At 40.2% G+C, this 14,199-nt stretch overlaps 1 protein-coding gene across 4 annotated transcripts in view; it reads right to left on the minus strand.

Moving 5' to 3' along the window:
* Nucleotides 1-140: 140 nt before the first annotated feature.
* The window catches only part of UBE2W (ubiquitin conjugating enzyme E2W (putative)), a 33,916-nt gene continuing 19,857 nt past the window's right edge, over nt 141-14,199 (minus strand). For 3 of the 4 annotated variants that reach the window (XM_014951938.1, XM_014951937.1, XM_014951935.1), the window contains exons 3-6: nt 11,718-11,820; nt 7,609-7,764; nt 6,440-6,515; nt 141-236 (exon numbers count right to left, since the gene is read on the minus strand). In XM_014951938.1, coding sequence (XP_014807424.1) covers nt 223-236; nt 6,440-6,515; nt 7,609-7,764; nt 11,718-11,820 — 349 coding nt within the window. In that variant the 3' untranslated portion in view covers nt 141-222. Of the gene's footprint in view, nt 237-6,439; nt 6,535-7,608; nt 7,765-11,717; nt 11,821-14,199 lie in introns of all 4 variants that reach the window. The other variant, XR_001413158.1, reaches the window with a different exon arrangement.

Genomic DNA, 14,199 nt, shown 5'->3' on the forward strand with positions numbered 1-14,199 from the left:
CATTAAAAAAAAAAAAAGTTAAAATAGTTGCACACTAGAACCATGGACTCCACTTTTTTAAAATCAGTACAACTGGTTATATACTTTTTTGGCAGAACTGGATCAGTGTTCTCAGTGGTCGGAGTTGGGGACTCATGTTGTTTTTTTTTTTTTTTTTTTTTTTTTTTTTTTTTTTTTCTCAGTAGGACTATCTTCTGCTACGAGGATCACAAAATGGTGCCATCAACATGTGTCATCTTTAAAAATAAAAGGAAGAGCATTTAGGTGCCGTAGGCAGAAACCATTCCCAGCATAGACAGTAAAATACAGTGATTGAATAATTCTGCAGTTTTTGGTCAATAACGACTCAGGGAAAAAAAAAAAGTAAAGAATATCAAACATAAAAGTTCCAACATCCGTATACACCCCCCAGCATATCAGCATTAGCAAATATTCCATTCAAAGGACAGGAATTTCCACACTCGATATTTAGAAAGCCACTCATGGGGAAAATGCTTAACGTTTTGCCCCCCTTGAAGTGCTTTTATAAGGAATAAATCCTTTTATAAAGGAATATATAACAGTAAGAGCTGGGCTTCAGCTCTTATTGTTATATATTCAGCTCGTAACAAGACGACTGGGCTTCTCCTGATGCATTCTCAACCCTTTATAGCCACACATATATATGTATATTCATTTATTTCTAAAGAATCAACACAAACTACCGCTTACAGGATTATGCAAAAATAATAGGTTACTATTATAAACCTTAAACCTTAAAATAACTTACATTCACTAAAGTTTAGATACTGTGACTGGACAGAACATATTGCAAAAAACCACATTCTATGCCAATCTTTTCTGCATTATGCTCAATATTAAATACTTGCCCATGAAAGCTTTCCCTTTTAAACTTTCTCTTCCACACACCAACCTGCCCCATATTTGCATCTGCTCACAGGAAATATTAAGCTCGTTAACAGAAAGCAAACTTACTCTCTGGTTGTTTTTAAGGCACTTACTTGTAACCTCACACACTCAGAAAATGTAGCCTCAGCATTGAGGATATTTTTGCTGTTGAGAGATGCAGCACCTCTAAAGGAGCAGCCAACACCTCTCACTGGGAAACATCACGTCAGCAACGCTATTACGTATGAAAAACCTCTCCATTTTGACAGTTTTATGTGTAAAAAAAGATGGGACAAGGATGCAAGACAGATAGAAGGGGTATTTAGATTGTGTACTGAAAGTTTAGGCCAAATGCCAGAGAAAACACTTCCTACTAAAAAAAAACTCTACCACCCAAAAGAACCTCCAAACCCAAGAGTAATAAGGAGGTGCTCATTGAAAACAAACACCATCACCCTCTTTTTGCCACAAAAATCTACCTCCTGACAACATCCAAGCCAGGCAACAGCTTTACCAAACCAATTTCAGCCTGGATGTCCAAGAAAACTGTATCTGGAAGATCCTCCTCTGTCTTTCACTGAATTTTTAGAGTTGGAAGGGACCATAGAGATCATCTAGTCCAACTCCCCTGCTAAAGCAGGACCACCCAGAGCTTGTCAGAGCAAGTTACTCAGGAGCATCCAGGTGGGGCTTGAAAATCTCCAAAGAAGGGGACTCCACACCCTCCCTGGGCAGCCTGTTCCAGGGCTCTGTCACCCTCACCGTGAAGAAGTTTCTCCTCATATTTGAGTGGAACCTCTTCTGTTCCAACTTGTGCCCGTTGCCCCTCGTCCTCTCAGTGGGAACCACTGAAAAGAGTCTGGCTCCCTCCTCCTTCAACCCTCCCTTGAGATACTTGTCAGCATTAATAAGGTCTCCCCTCAGCCTTCTCTTCTCCAGACTAAAGAGTCCCAGCTCTCTCAGTCTTTCTTCATAAGATGCTCCAATCCTTGAATCGTCTTTGTTGCCCTTCGCTGGACTCTTCCCAGTAGTTCCCTGTCCCTCTTGAACTGGGGAGCCCAGAACTGGAGGCAGGATTCCAGTTGTGGCCTCACCAGTGCAGAGCAGAGGGGGAGAATGACTTCCCTTGACCTGCTGGCCACAAGATTCCGTTGGCCTTCCTGGCCACAAGAGCACACTGTTTGCTCATTGTCATTTTGCTGTCCACCAGGACCCCTAGATCTTTTTCTTCAGAAGTTGTCTCCAGCAGGTCCACCCCTAACCTGTATTGGTGCCTGACATAACGCACCACGATCAACTCTCAGGCTAAATTCACCAGGACATTCACAGTTGAAGCAAATGTTGGGTTGGGCAGACCATCCAGAAATACTTTTGGTTATCAAAGATGAGGAGTTTTGAAACAGGGCTTGGTTTTGCTACCAGTTTGTAGCAAACAAGGCTCCACCACTCTGCTTAGGGAGCAAGTTGTTTTGTTTTCTTCCTCGGTTGGGACTGGATTTTTCTCCCCTAATTCACCCAGCTCCAAGGCGTTCGAAGTGGTGACACTTCAGCTGAAGCAGGAGCAGAAAATGAAGGTGAAAAATCACCTTTTCTAAGGGCTTGTAAATCTTTTCAGGGGTACATAACGCTGGAGACAGCTCTTTTCCAAAGAGAGGTGGTTAAAATCAGCGGGGAAACTACTCTTCCCATTTTAGTGTAACCCTCCATTTCTTCAAATCCATTAAAAAAAACATTGAAAATGTAAAAGTGATGCCTTGGCAGTCTTGTTTTACATCCACAGAAGAGAAACAAAATTACTTGTAACCGAGAGAAGGGGCAAGTGACAGGCAAAACCTGCAGGAAAAGCCCTCCAGCATTTGAGAAAATTTGAGTCCAATGGACATCAGGCACGTTTGATATTTTAATGTAAGAATTTAAGGGGGGGTGGGTGAGGAGAGGAAGCCCAATGAACTTCTAATCATGGCCTCCTTTGTAATTAGCACTAAAAAAGAAAGTTAAAAAACAAATGAAAATATTAGGAAGTAAAACAGTAGGAGTTATTTGCACGGACTGACTCGCTTTCTCTCGCCACAGTCTGCCTTTCAGGTCACTCTCAATTTGGGGAGGAATAGGGTTTTCTGGCTTTCAGAAAACAGCCATTACGTAGTTACTCCAAAGTAATTAAATGATTTGTTTAGTGGACGATAAGCAGCTCAATGGTTTTGAGCCACAATTATGGAGTGACTTCCAGAACCAGAGAACCCACATTTCCTTTCGTACTTATTTGGTGCTTTGCTTGTTTAAACTCCAATTGAAGTTCATGACTAAGAAATCAAAGTAGTATCTGTAGACTGTTCTCCTTGACAGATTTCAACCCTGAATCCAAACCAGACTAGTGAAAATTCAAAGTGGACACAACATATTTTAATCCCAAGATAAAAGGAAATAAACGAAACTTTAGTTGTTTCTGTTTAAAATTAACCAGGAAGCAAAAATAAAAATAGTTAATAAAATCTCTCCCGAAACTGCCATCAGCAACACTATGACATGTGAAAAACCTCTCCATTGTGACAGTTGTATGTGTAAAAAAAGATGGGACAAGGATGTAAGACAGATAGAAGGGGTATTTAGATTGTGTACTGAAAGTTTAGGCCAACTGCCAGAGAAAACACTTCCTACTAAAACAAACTCTACCACCACAAAGAACCTCCAAACCCAAGAGTAATAAGGAGGTGCTCATTGAAAACAAACACCATCACCCTCTTTTTGCCACAAAAATCTACCTCCTGACAACATCCAAGCCAGGCAACAGCTTTACCAAACCAATTTCAGCCTGGATGTCCAAGAAAACTGTATCTGGAAGATCCTCCTCTGTCTTTCACTGAAGAACCACTGAAAAGAGTCTGGCTCCCTCCTCCTTCAACCCTCCCTTGAGATACTTGTCAGCATTAATAAGGTCTCCCCTCAGCCTTCTCTTCTCCAGACTAAAGAGTCCCAGCTCTCTCAGTCTTTCTTCATAAGATGCTCCAATCCTTGAATCGTCTTTGTTGCCCTTCGCTGGACTCTTCCCAGTAGTTCCCTGTCCCTCTTGAACTGGGGAGCCCAGAACTGGAGGCAGGATTCCAGTTGTGGCCTCACCAGTGCAGAGCAGAGGGGGAGAATGACTTCCCTTGACCTGCTGGCCACAAGATTCCGTTGGCCTTCCTGGCCACAAGAGCACACTGTTTGCTCATTGTCATTTTGCTGTCCACCAGGACCCCTAGATCTTTTTCTTCAGAAGTTGTCTCCAGCAGGTCCACCCCTAACCTGTATTGGTGCCTGACATAACGCACCACGATCAACTCTCAGGCTAAATTCACCAGGACATTCACAGTTGAAGCAAATGTTGGGTTGGGCAGACCATCCAGAAATACTTTTGGTTATCAAAGATGAGGAGTTTTGAAACAGGGCTTGGTTTTGCTACCAGTTTGTAGCAAACAAGGCTCCACCACTCTGCTTAGGGAGCAAGTTGTTTTGTTTTCTTCCTCGGTTGGGACTGGATTTTTCTCCCCTAATTCACCCAGCTCCAAGGCGTTCGAAGTGGTGACACTTCAGCTGAAGCAGGAGCAGAAAATGAAGGTGAAAAATCACCTTTTCTAAGGGCTTGTAAATCTTTTCAGGGGTACATAACGCTGGAGACAGCTCTTTTCCAAAGAGAGGTGGTTAAAATCAGCGGGGAAACTACTCTTCCCATTTTAGTGTAACCCTCCATTTCTTCAAATCCATTAAAAAAAACATTGAAAATGTAAAAGTGATGCCTTGGCAGTCTTGTTTTACATCCACAGAAGAGAAACAAAATTACTTGTAACCGAGAGAAGGGGCAAGTGACAGGCAAAACCTGCAGGAAAAGCCCTCCAGCATTTGAGAAAATTTGAGTCCAATGGACATCAGGCATGTTTTATATTTTAATGTAAGAATTTAAGGGGGGGTGGGTGAGGAGAGGAAGCCCAATGAACTTTTAATCATGGCCTCCTTTGTAATTAGCACTAAAAAAGAAAGTTAAAAAACAAATGAAAATATTAGGAAGTAAAACAGTAGGAGTTATTTGCACGGACTGACTCGCTTTCTCTCGCCACAGTCTGCCTTTCAGGTCACTCTCAATTTGGGGAGGAATAGGGTTTTCTGGCTTTCAGAAAACAGCCATTACGTAGTTACTCCAAAGTAATTAAATGATTTGTTTAGTGGACGATAAGCAGCTCAATGGTTTTGAGCCACAATTATGGAGTGACTTCCAGAACCAGAGAACCCACATTTCCTTTCGTACTTATTTGGTGCTTTGCTTGTTTAAACTCCAATTGAAGTTCATGACTAAGAAATCAAAGTAGTATCTGTAGACTGTTCTCCTTGACAGATTTCAACCCTGAATCCAAACCAGACTAGTGAAAATTCAAAGTGGACACAACATATTTTAATCCCAAGATAAAAGGAAATAAACGAAACTTTAGTTGTTTCTGTTTAAAATTAACCAGGAAGCAAAAATAAAAATAGTTAATAAAATCTCTCCCGAAACTGCCAATAAAAAGAAAGCAAAACTAGAAATGGAGAAGCACCAAATGCATTGCAAGAGTGTGAAAAATTCCCACTTACAAACCTCAGACATCCTCTGTTTTTCACCGCCTCCCCCCAAGGACGTGGCCACGTCCTTGGGGGGAGGCGGTGAAAAACAGAGGATGTTTGATGATGGAGCCTTCAGAGTAACCTAGTGATGGGATCAACTCCTCTTGCATCACCCCAAAATACAGTATTCCCTGCTCTAACACATCCCTTCCCAAAATATGTGGGCTTCCAAGAACTACCATCCACACAGTATTTGCCTCAGGAAAGCAAAGGGACTATTGACCAACAAGGAGCCCTCCCCTTCTCTTCACTCACCAGTGGGGCAGGTAAGAAAAGAACATTAAAAAACCCACCAAAAACCCCAAAACCACTAAAAAACCACTAGCACTGCAGACACCGTTGTACTATACGTAGTAATTTTAGTATGGTATTGTTTTGTTATGTATATGTAGAATCTTAATACTATATTATTGACTTGTCCTTCTTAAAAGCCCTTCAGTCAGTCAACTGTCCCACACTGGAAATTCTCATTACCAGTGGAAATACCTTAAAACACTTGGCTGTTTACAAACACACAGGCAACTTCTAAACATCATAAAAGCTCTCAAAGTGTTACCAACATCAACAAAAAAACCCCCTGGGTTTAGAGCTACGCTTCATTTCATCATGGACCTTCCCCAAGCCCAAACTGAACACTTGTCATGGACTCACACAGTTTGCAAGAACTTTCATTCAAACTGAGCCCTACAATTTAAAACATATAAATCTGTACTGTTTAAATTTCCATCAGGAATTATTAAAATCTGATATAAAAAAAAAACTAGAGCAGAGCATCTCAGAAAGAGCATTTTCAAAATTTTTTGAAATTTAAAAATGAGTTGAAGGCTTTAAATGTATTTATCCTACTTTCCTACATTTTAATTGCCTTCAGCTCAAAAAAACCCCTCAAAATTCCTAATCCTAGTTAAATACTTACCATGATACCACCATTTTGTTTTCTTTGGATTCTTGTTACACGTTCTTACATAAAATGAGTTATCTGGAGGTCGCCTCTGCAACAGAAGAAAAGACCTACAAATAATCAAACAATCCTCATATTGTAATACAGGAGCTATTTAATGAGCTTATGAAAGGCCACCACGTGAGTGCAGTGAAAATGAGGTAACAGGAAGGGCTAGACCTTTGTCAGGAAAAATCTCTTAAGAAATCAGATAGCAATTCTTACCTGAGACAGTCCAAGCAAAAAAAAAATAATGAAAAACATCAAAGAGTTTGGAGGTATATAGGGCGAGAAATAAAAAAAATAAAGAAAACAACCCAGAAGAAAGGAACAGCTGCTGTTCAAAAAAAACCAAATGAAGTTCCTTTGCAATTGGAATCTAATTTGGATATATTAGACCCGATTTGCATCCTTAGTTTGGAGTGGGTGACAAAATGAACTGAAAGAAACACCCAGACCTGCTCAATACTTCATATTCTTCAGCTTTCTTCATAAGCATCTTAATTTTACAAAAGCACAGTCACAGGATACAACACAAAGCCATTTTGGGGTGGTTTCTACCACATACACGTGTCAAGGAGGTGACATAAAGAGGTGTGTGTGGACAGCAGAGGTGTACAGGCTCCGGCCACATCTAAATTCCACAGATATCCCACTGTGAAAGGAAGGGTCAAGAGCAAAGGGCAGTCTCTTGCCAAAAAAAAAGGTCGAAGGTGCCACTCATCTAGGACCAAAAAAGCAGCTCAGCACCAGTTACTGTCCTGAAATGGTCACGCTGACTGAAACAGCAACACACGAGCTAAAGACATTTCAACAGTCATTTTGCACTACCTTTAGAGACAGAAAAATGTACAGAGAACTGTCCTAAAACATGATTGAACTTCACAATTAGTACAACTGGAAGGGTTCAATTCAGTGCTCTCTCCCAACAACGACAGATGAGCAGGTTACCATGAAAAAAAGTGACAAAGTACTTACTGCACTGGTTATTTTCCAGTCCTACCTTCGGCTTTTTTCAGTAGTAGAAACGTAGATAGGGCAGTTTTGCCTCTTTTAGAATTTGAGGGATGAAAATCTCACTTTGCAAAGTAGAAAACTAGTAATTTTTACTTATTCAACTCCAACAGTGCTAAAAAAGCCCATACCTTTTCTTTGCAGCTGGAAAGCATGCTAATAATGCTAAGACAAACAGATTGCACTGAGAGAGCTGGAGACCAGTCTTCTGTTAGAATGGATAAACAGATATGACCATTGCTATAAACATGAGGATGAACAGGAATATTGTCTCCAGTAAACATGACCTAAAAAAAAAAAAAAAAAAAGAACAGAACAAACATAATTGTAACCCACGTTTTAAATAAGATGTCTTGGAGAACTGCAATATCTTAAATTTAAGAAGCGAATCTGCCAGGTGGCTTCTTGGAGAACTGTAATATCTTAAATTTAAGAAGCGAATCTGCCATTTTCACCTACACTAAGTAATGCACTTTACTGTGTTAGGTTCACCCATTTTTGGAAGCGATTCATGGAAATGTAAAATAAAGCAATGGAAGCCTAAATAACTAGTGAAGGTTAAGTTAAAGAAATGGTTAAATGTAGGGGTTTTCTATGAGTATTTATGCAGAATAGAAAAATGTAAAGACATCAAACTCAACTTGAGAAAGTCCTAAGACATACAGCTGCAGAGCCAAAACACTGGATTTTAATTATTGGATAAGCCATAACTTTATACACCAGGAAACACAACAAGACTCACAAATTAGTATTTCTATAAGTCTGGACACAACAGAAATTAAGTTCTGGACAACTCATCCAGGTTCCAGCACAGAGTAAAATGCATCAATCCTATTAACTATAAAATAAAGGACTTGTACAATGGAGACACGTTACCATACAGGAAATATTTTCTGATAGTTATTTAAAATGGAATATGGTTTTATTTAACATGGACAAATACGGAAGAACAGCATCTAGAACCTTAATTCCTCTTTATTAAAAGAGACATATAAAGTAAAAAAAAACAAGTTAGAAAATCAATTTTGACAACCATTGCTCTTACATCAAGTTTTTGTCAAACACACAGTTGGCTCAGGACCAATGGAAATGATTCTGCCAAGAAAGGTTGGACCAAATGATCCCGGAGGTTCCTTCCAACCTGGGATTCTCTGACTCTTTGTAACTGGTATTTCTTAAGCACTGAAGAGCTTACCTTCAAAATGCAGTAAGGTATTTCACTTCTAACTAATGTCTTCCTTTTACAGGAAAACCACAGTTACACATGCTAGGTAAGCAAAAGCATGAACACTGACAGACAACAGACATTTAAATGCAGGGAACAACCAAGTGATTAAGCAGCAGAAGTGTAAACTGTCAGTTCACAATAAGTAGATTTGGAGAGAGAATTATGACCCAGAGGTTTGTAATGAATAAACTTATTGCATAGCAGCATTTTCATAATGGAAATTCTATCTATCTACAACAATCAAGTATCCAGGACTTAAATTCTGAATTGTTTTCTGTGTCAGAGATCACTCTTGAAACTTTGAGCTGAAACAGAGATGACAAGAACTAAGGTACTCGTGCTTTTCTTCTTCCTTCTCTAGAGGAAAGTGGTGATAGCCAAACTCTACTCTTACTAGCCACCCTTTGTAACATTCCCTTCGGGCACAGTATTTCCCCAGCTGCATTCACAAGGGCAGCAGAGAAAATACAAGAGGGGACCTTCCTACTTTCCCCATGTTGCTCTTCCACGTGATAGGAATTATCAACCTCAAAGAAGCCCCCAGTTTACGCTGCTCTTGCACCCCCTGTAAAATCAAAGGCACTGTCACAGCACTGACCTCATTGCAGAGTCATTTCTAAAAGAAAAGGCACCTGCACGACGTGCTTAATACAAATAAATTAAATTTCACATTAGGATATGTGGATGATACTGATATTTAGCAGCTATAACCTAAAGGTTGTGTTAAGCAAGAAGAAAGCAGATACCTGAGGCGAATCAAAAGGATACCGGCTACTGAACTTAAATAGAAGCTGAAATTTCTCCCCTTCATATAGTGTTCCTGGAGCACCTTCCATGTCTACAATCCACCTACAAAATGGGGAAAAAACTGTTAGTGTTGTGGACTCACAAATTATAATTTCACATCTGGAGCACAGGACTAATCAAATCAACTACCAGTCATGGCCAAATCTTCTGAACTCTCCATCAGCATCATACCAAGAAGTGAACAACACACCAAGCCTACGTTTGAAAGAAACAAACTTGGTGTTTTACATACAGGCAGTGATACAGTGCTGCAAATTATACAGGTAATTAGGACTCTGACTCAATGCAGACCTATCAGTTGCCAATAAAATGACCTTAATGTGAGACAAAGCTGAAATAAAATGCTGGTTCCAAAGTTCATTCCTACACAAACACAGACTGGGGAGGAAACATACTAATATGCATTCTCTAGAACAAACATAATTGTAACCCACGTTTTAAATAAGACTGGTGGCTTCTTGGAGAACTGTAATATCTTAAATTTAAGAAGCGAATCTGCCATTTTCACCTACACTAAGTAATGCACTTTACTGTGTTAGGTTCACCCATTTTTGGAAGCGATTCATGGAAATGTAAAATAAAGCAATGGAAGCCTAAATAACTAGTGAAGGTTAAGTTAAAGAAATGGTTAAATGTAGGGGTTTTCTATGAGTATTTATGCAGAATAGAAAAATGTAAAGACATCAAACTCAACTTGAGAAAGTCCTAAGACATACAGCTGCAGAGCCAAAACACTGGATTTTAATTATTGGATAAGCCATAACTTTATACACCAGGAAACACAACAAGACTCACAAATTAGTATTTCTATAAGTCTGGACACAACAGAAATTAAGTTCTGGACAACTCATCCAGGTTCCAGCACAGAGTAAAATGCATCAATCCTATTAACTATAAAATAAAGGACTTGTACAATGGAGACACGTTACCATACAGGAAATATTTTCTGATAGTTATTTAAAATGGAATATGGTTTTATTTAACATGGACAAATACGGAAGAACAGCATCTAGAACCTTAATTCCTCTTTATTAAAAGAGACATATAAAGTAAAAAAAAACAAGTTAGAAAATCAATTTTGACAACCATTGCTCTTACATCAAGTTTTTGTCAAACACACAGTTGGCTCAGGACCAATGGAAATGATTCTGCCAAGAAAGGTTGGACCAAATGATCCCGGAGGTTCCTTCCAACCTGGGATTCTCTGACTCTTTGTAACTGGTATTTCTTAAGCACTGAAGAGCTTACCTTCAAAATGCAGTAAGGTATTTCACTTCTAACTAATGTCTTCCTTTTACAGGAAAACCACAGTTACACATGCTAGGTAAGCAAAAGCATGAACACTGACAGACAACAGACATTTAAATGCAGGGAACAACCAAGTGATTAAGCAGCAGAAGTGTAAACTGTCAGTTCACAATAAGTAGATTTGGAGAGAGAATTATGACCCAGAGGTTTGTAATGAATAAACTTATTGCATAGCAGCATTTTCATAATGGAAATTCTATCTATCTACAACAATCAAGTGTCCAGGACTTAAATTCTGAATTGTTTTCTGTGTCAGAGATCACTCTTGGAACTTTGAGCCGAAACAGAGACAAGAAGAATTAAGGTACTCTTGCTTTTCTTCTTCCTTTTCTAGAGGAAAGTGGTGATAGCCAAACACTACTCTTACTAGCCACCTTTTGTAACATTCCCTTCAGGTAATGGAGAAATGGATGTCCAGAGCTCATTCTGCAGCCCAGCAGTACTGCTGCCCCTTCAGCTCTGTACCTTACCATGAAAGCAACACAGCTGCTCAGTTATCCACCTCAATTATAACCACGAGATTCACAGGACTCTCTTAAAGAGGCCACTTATCTGTGATAACTTCTACCACAGGCACAGCATTTCCCCAGCTGCATTCACAAGGGCAGCAGAGAAAATACAAGAGGGGACCTTCCTACTTTCCCCATGTTGCTCTTCCACGTGATAGGAATTATCAACCTCAAAGAAGCCCCCAGTTTACGCTGCTCTTGCACCCCCTGTAAAATCAAAGGCACTGTCACAGCACTGACCTCATTGCAGAGTCATTTCTAAAAGAAAAGGCACCTGCACGACGTGCTTAATACAAATAAATTAAATTTCACATTAGGATATGTGGATGATACTGATATTTAGCAGCTATAACCTAAAGGTTGTGTTAAGCAAGAAGAAAGCAGATACCTGAGGCGAATCAAAAGGATACCGGCTACTGAACTTAAATAGAAGCTGAAATTTCTCCCCTTCATATAGTGTTCCTGGAGCACCTTCCATGTCTACAATCCACCTACAAAATGGGGAAAAAACTGTTAGTGTTGTGGACTCACAAATTATAATTTCACATCTGGAGCACAGGACTAATCAAATCAACTACCAGTCACGGCCAAATCTTCTGAACTCTCCATCAGCATCATACCAAGAAGTGAACAACACACCAAGCCTACGTTTGAAAGAAACAAACTTGGTGTTTTACATACAGGCAGTGATACAGTGCTGCAAATTATACAGGTAATTAGGACTCTGACTCAATGCAGACCTATCAGTTGCCAATAAAATGACCTTAATGTGAGACAAAGCTGAAATAAAATGCTGGTTCCAAAGTTCATTCCTACACAAACACAGACTGGGGAGGAAACATACTAATATGCATTCTCTTCCATGCTGTTTCACTTTTCTGTCAAGGAAATCATCAATACAGTTCATTAAGATAAAACCAGCATCCAAAGAGGAAAGACAACGCTCCTCCTGCACTTACACCTGTGAGAAACCCAGAAATTAAATGGTATAGAACCTGGCAGGTGATGGAACCAGAACTGGAAAAGTTAACTAGGAAAAGGTCACTGAAAATTAAAAACAAAGCAAAAAAAAGGATGCTTTGCAACTGTAATAAAGACAATACCTCAATATATATATCATGGGAGTGGTATATATTATTAGGGAGTGTAGGTGATAGGACGAGGGGAAATGGTTTAAATTGAAAGAGGGGAGATTGAGATGAGATCTCAGGAAGAAATTCTTTGCTGTGAGGGTGGTGAGACCCTGGCCCAGGTTGCCCAGAGAAGCTGTGGCTGCCCCATCCCTGGAGGGGTTCAAGGCCAGGCTGGATGGGGCTTGGAGTAACCTGGTCTGGTGGGAGGTGTCCCTGCCCAGGGCAGGGGGGTGGGACTGCATGATCTTTAAGGTCCCTTCCAACCCAAACCATACTATGATTCTATGATCTTCAACAGTAGCATGATGATGGCTGTATTAGTGTTCCATAATTTAATTTAGTGAAGACTCCTTCAATTTAACTCATCTGCACTCCAGACCACTTACCCTTGTGATCCAGAACCTTCCCTTCCAAGGTTTTAAAATAGTTTCATTTACTAAGTAGAAGATAACTCCGCCTGGACATTGCTCCTTTTATGGTCAAGAAATCATTAGAACTCATCTTTGCTGTGTGCTTTACGGTTTAGTCAGCTCCAATTTCTAATCCTCGTGTATTTAAAATAAATGATTGCTTAACATTTCAAATGACCCAGTTACATCACAGCATCCAATTATTTTATTCAACATCTTTCAAAACCAAGCCGGTATCGCTACACAAATCTTTACCGCACCAGTTCAAACTGCAACTTGGTTAATGAATTCAGGACCTGTTATTTCCCCACTACAAATCCTCAAAGAGGAAAAAAAAATGTTACTCGTGACAAAAAACTTCTTAGACAGTGACAATTCCAAAATTTAGCATGACAGTACACTGGAAGGTTTTATCTGTAAGGTATAAAAATTGTACAAAGCAGAAAAAAAACACCTCTGGGAACAGAGACATCCTAAGAAAAACAGAAATCCACAAACAGAAAAGAAAAAACCCAATATTTTTTTTCCCCCCTTTTTCATCTGTTCATCTGCTGTAAACTTTCACTAAACAGCTGTTTTCCATTTAAATGAGTGAAAAAACCACTTGCAATATTGGTTTGAGTCCTTTTGGTTTTGGTTTTTTTCTTCCCCCAAAATTGAAGTATTTTGCTTCAGTGGCCAGTCTGGCCCAAACACAACACCAGAGAAAGCCCAAGTCAAGCAAGAAACACAAGCTGTAACTCAGCAGTTCTAGAGCATTTTACTATTATTTTTACCAAAATTCAGCAAGTGCTATTTTGATTCCTTTTGGTCATATTTACCTGCATGAACTATCACAAAAAATAGCATCAGTTAAAAAGCAACAGGCTCAGAAATGCCTCGTGTAAGACAGTCTGAGAATCACCACCAAAAATGCCCAGGGCTCGGTGTTGAGGCCAGTTCTCTTTAACATCTTTATCAATGATCTGGAGGGGATCAAGTGCACCCTCAGTCAGTTCACAGACCGAGTTGGGTGGGAGTGTTGACCTGCTGGAGGGTAGAAAGGCTTTGCAGAGGGATCTGAACAGGCTGGATGGATGGGCCGAGGCCAATGGGATGAGGTTCAACAAGGCCAAGAGCAGGGTCCTGCCCTTGGGTCACACCACCCCCCTGCAGCGCTCCAGGCTGGGGGCAGAGGGGCTGGAGCTGCCCCATGGAAAAGGACCTGGGGGTGTTGGTGGCCTGTGGGCTGAACAGGAGCCAGCAGTGTGCCCAGGTGGGCAAGGAGGCCAACAGCATCCTGGCCTGGGTCAGGAACAGCGTGGGGAGGAGGACTCGGGAGGTGACT

The sequence above is a fragment of the Calidris pugnax genome, unplaced genomic scaffold (assembly GCF_001431845.1).
Source record: "Calidris pugnax isolate Ruff unplaced genomic scaffold, ASM143184v1 scaffold61, whole genome shotgun sequence".
Classification (NCBI taxonomy): Eukaryota; Metazoa; Chordata; class Aves; order Charadriiformes; family Scolopacidae; genus Calidris; species Calidris pugnax.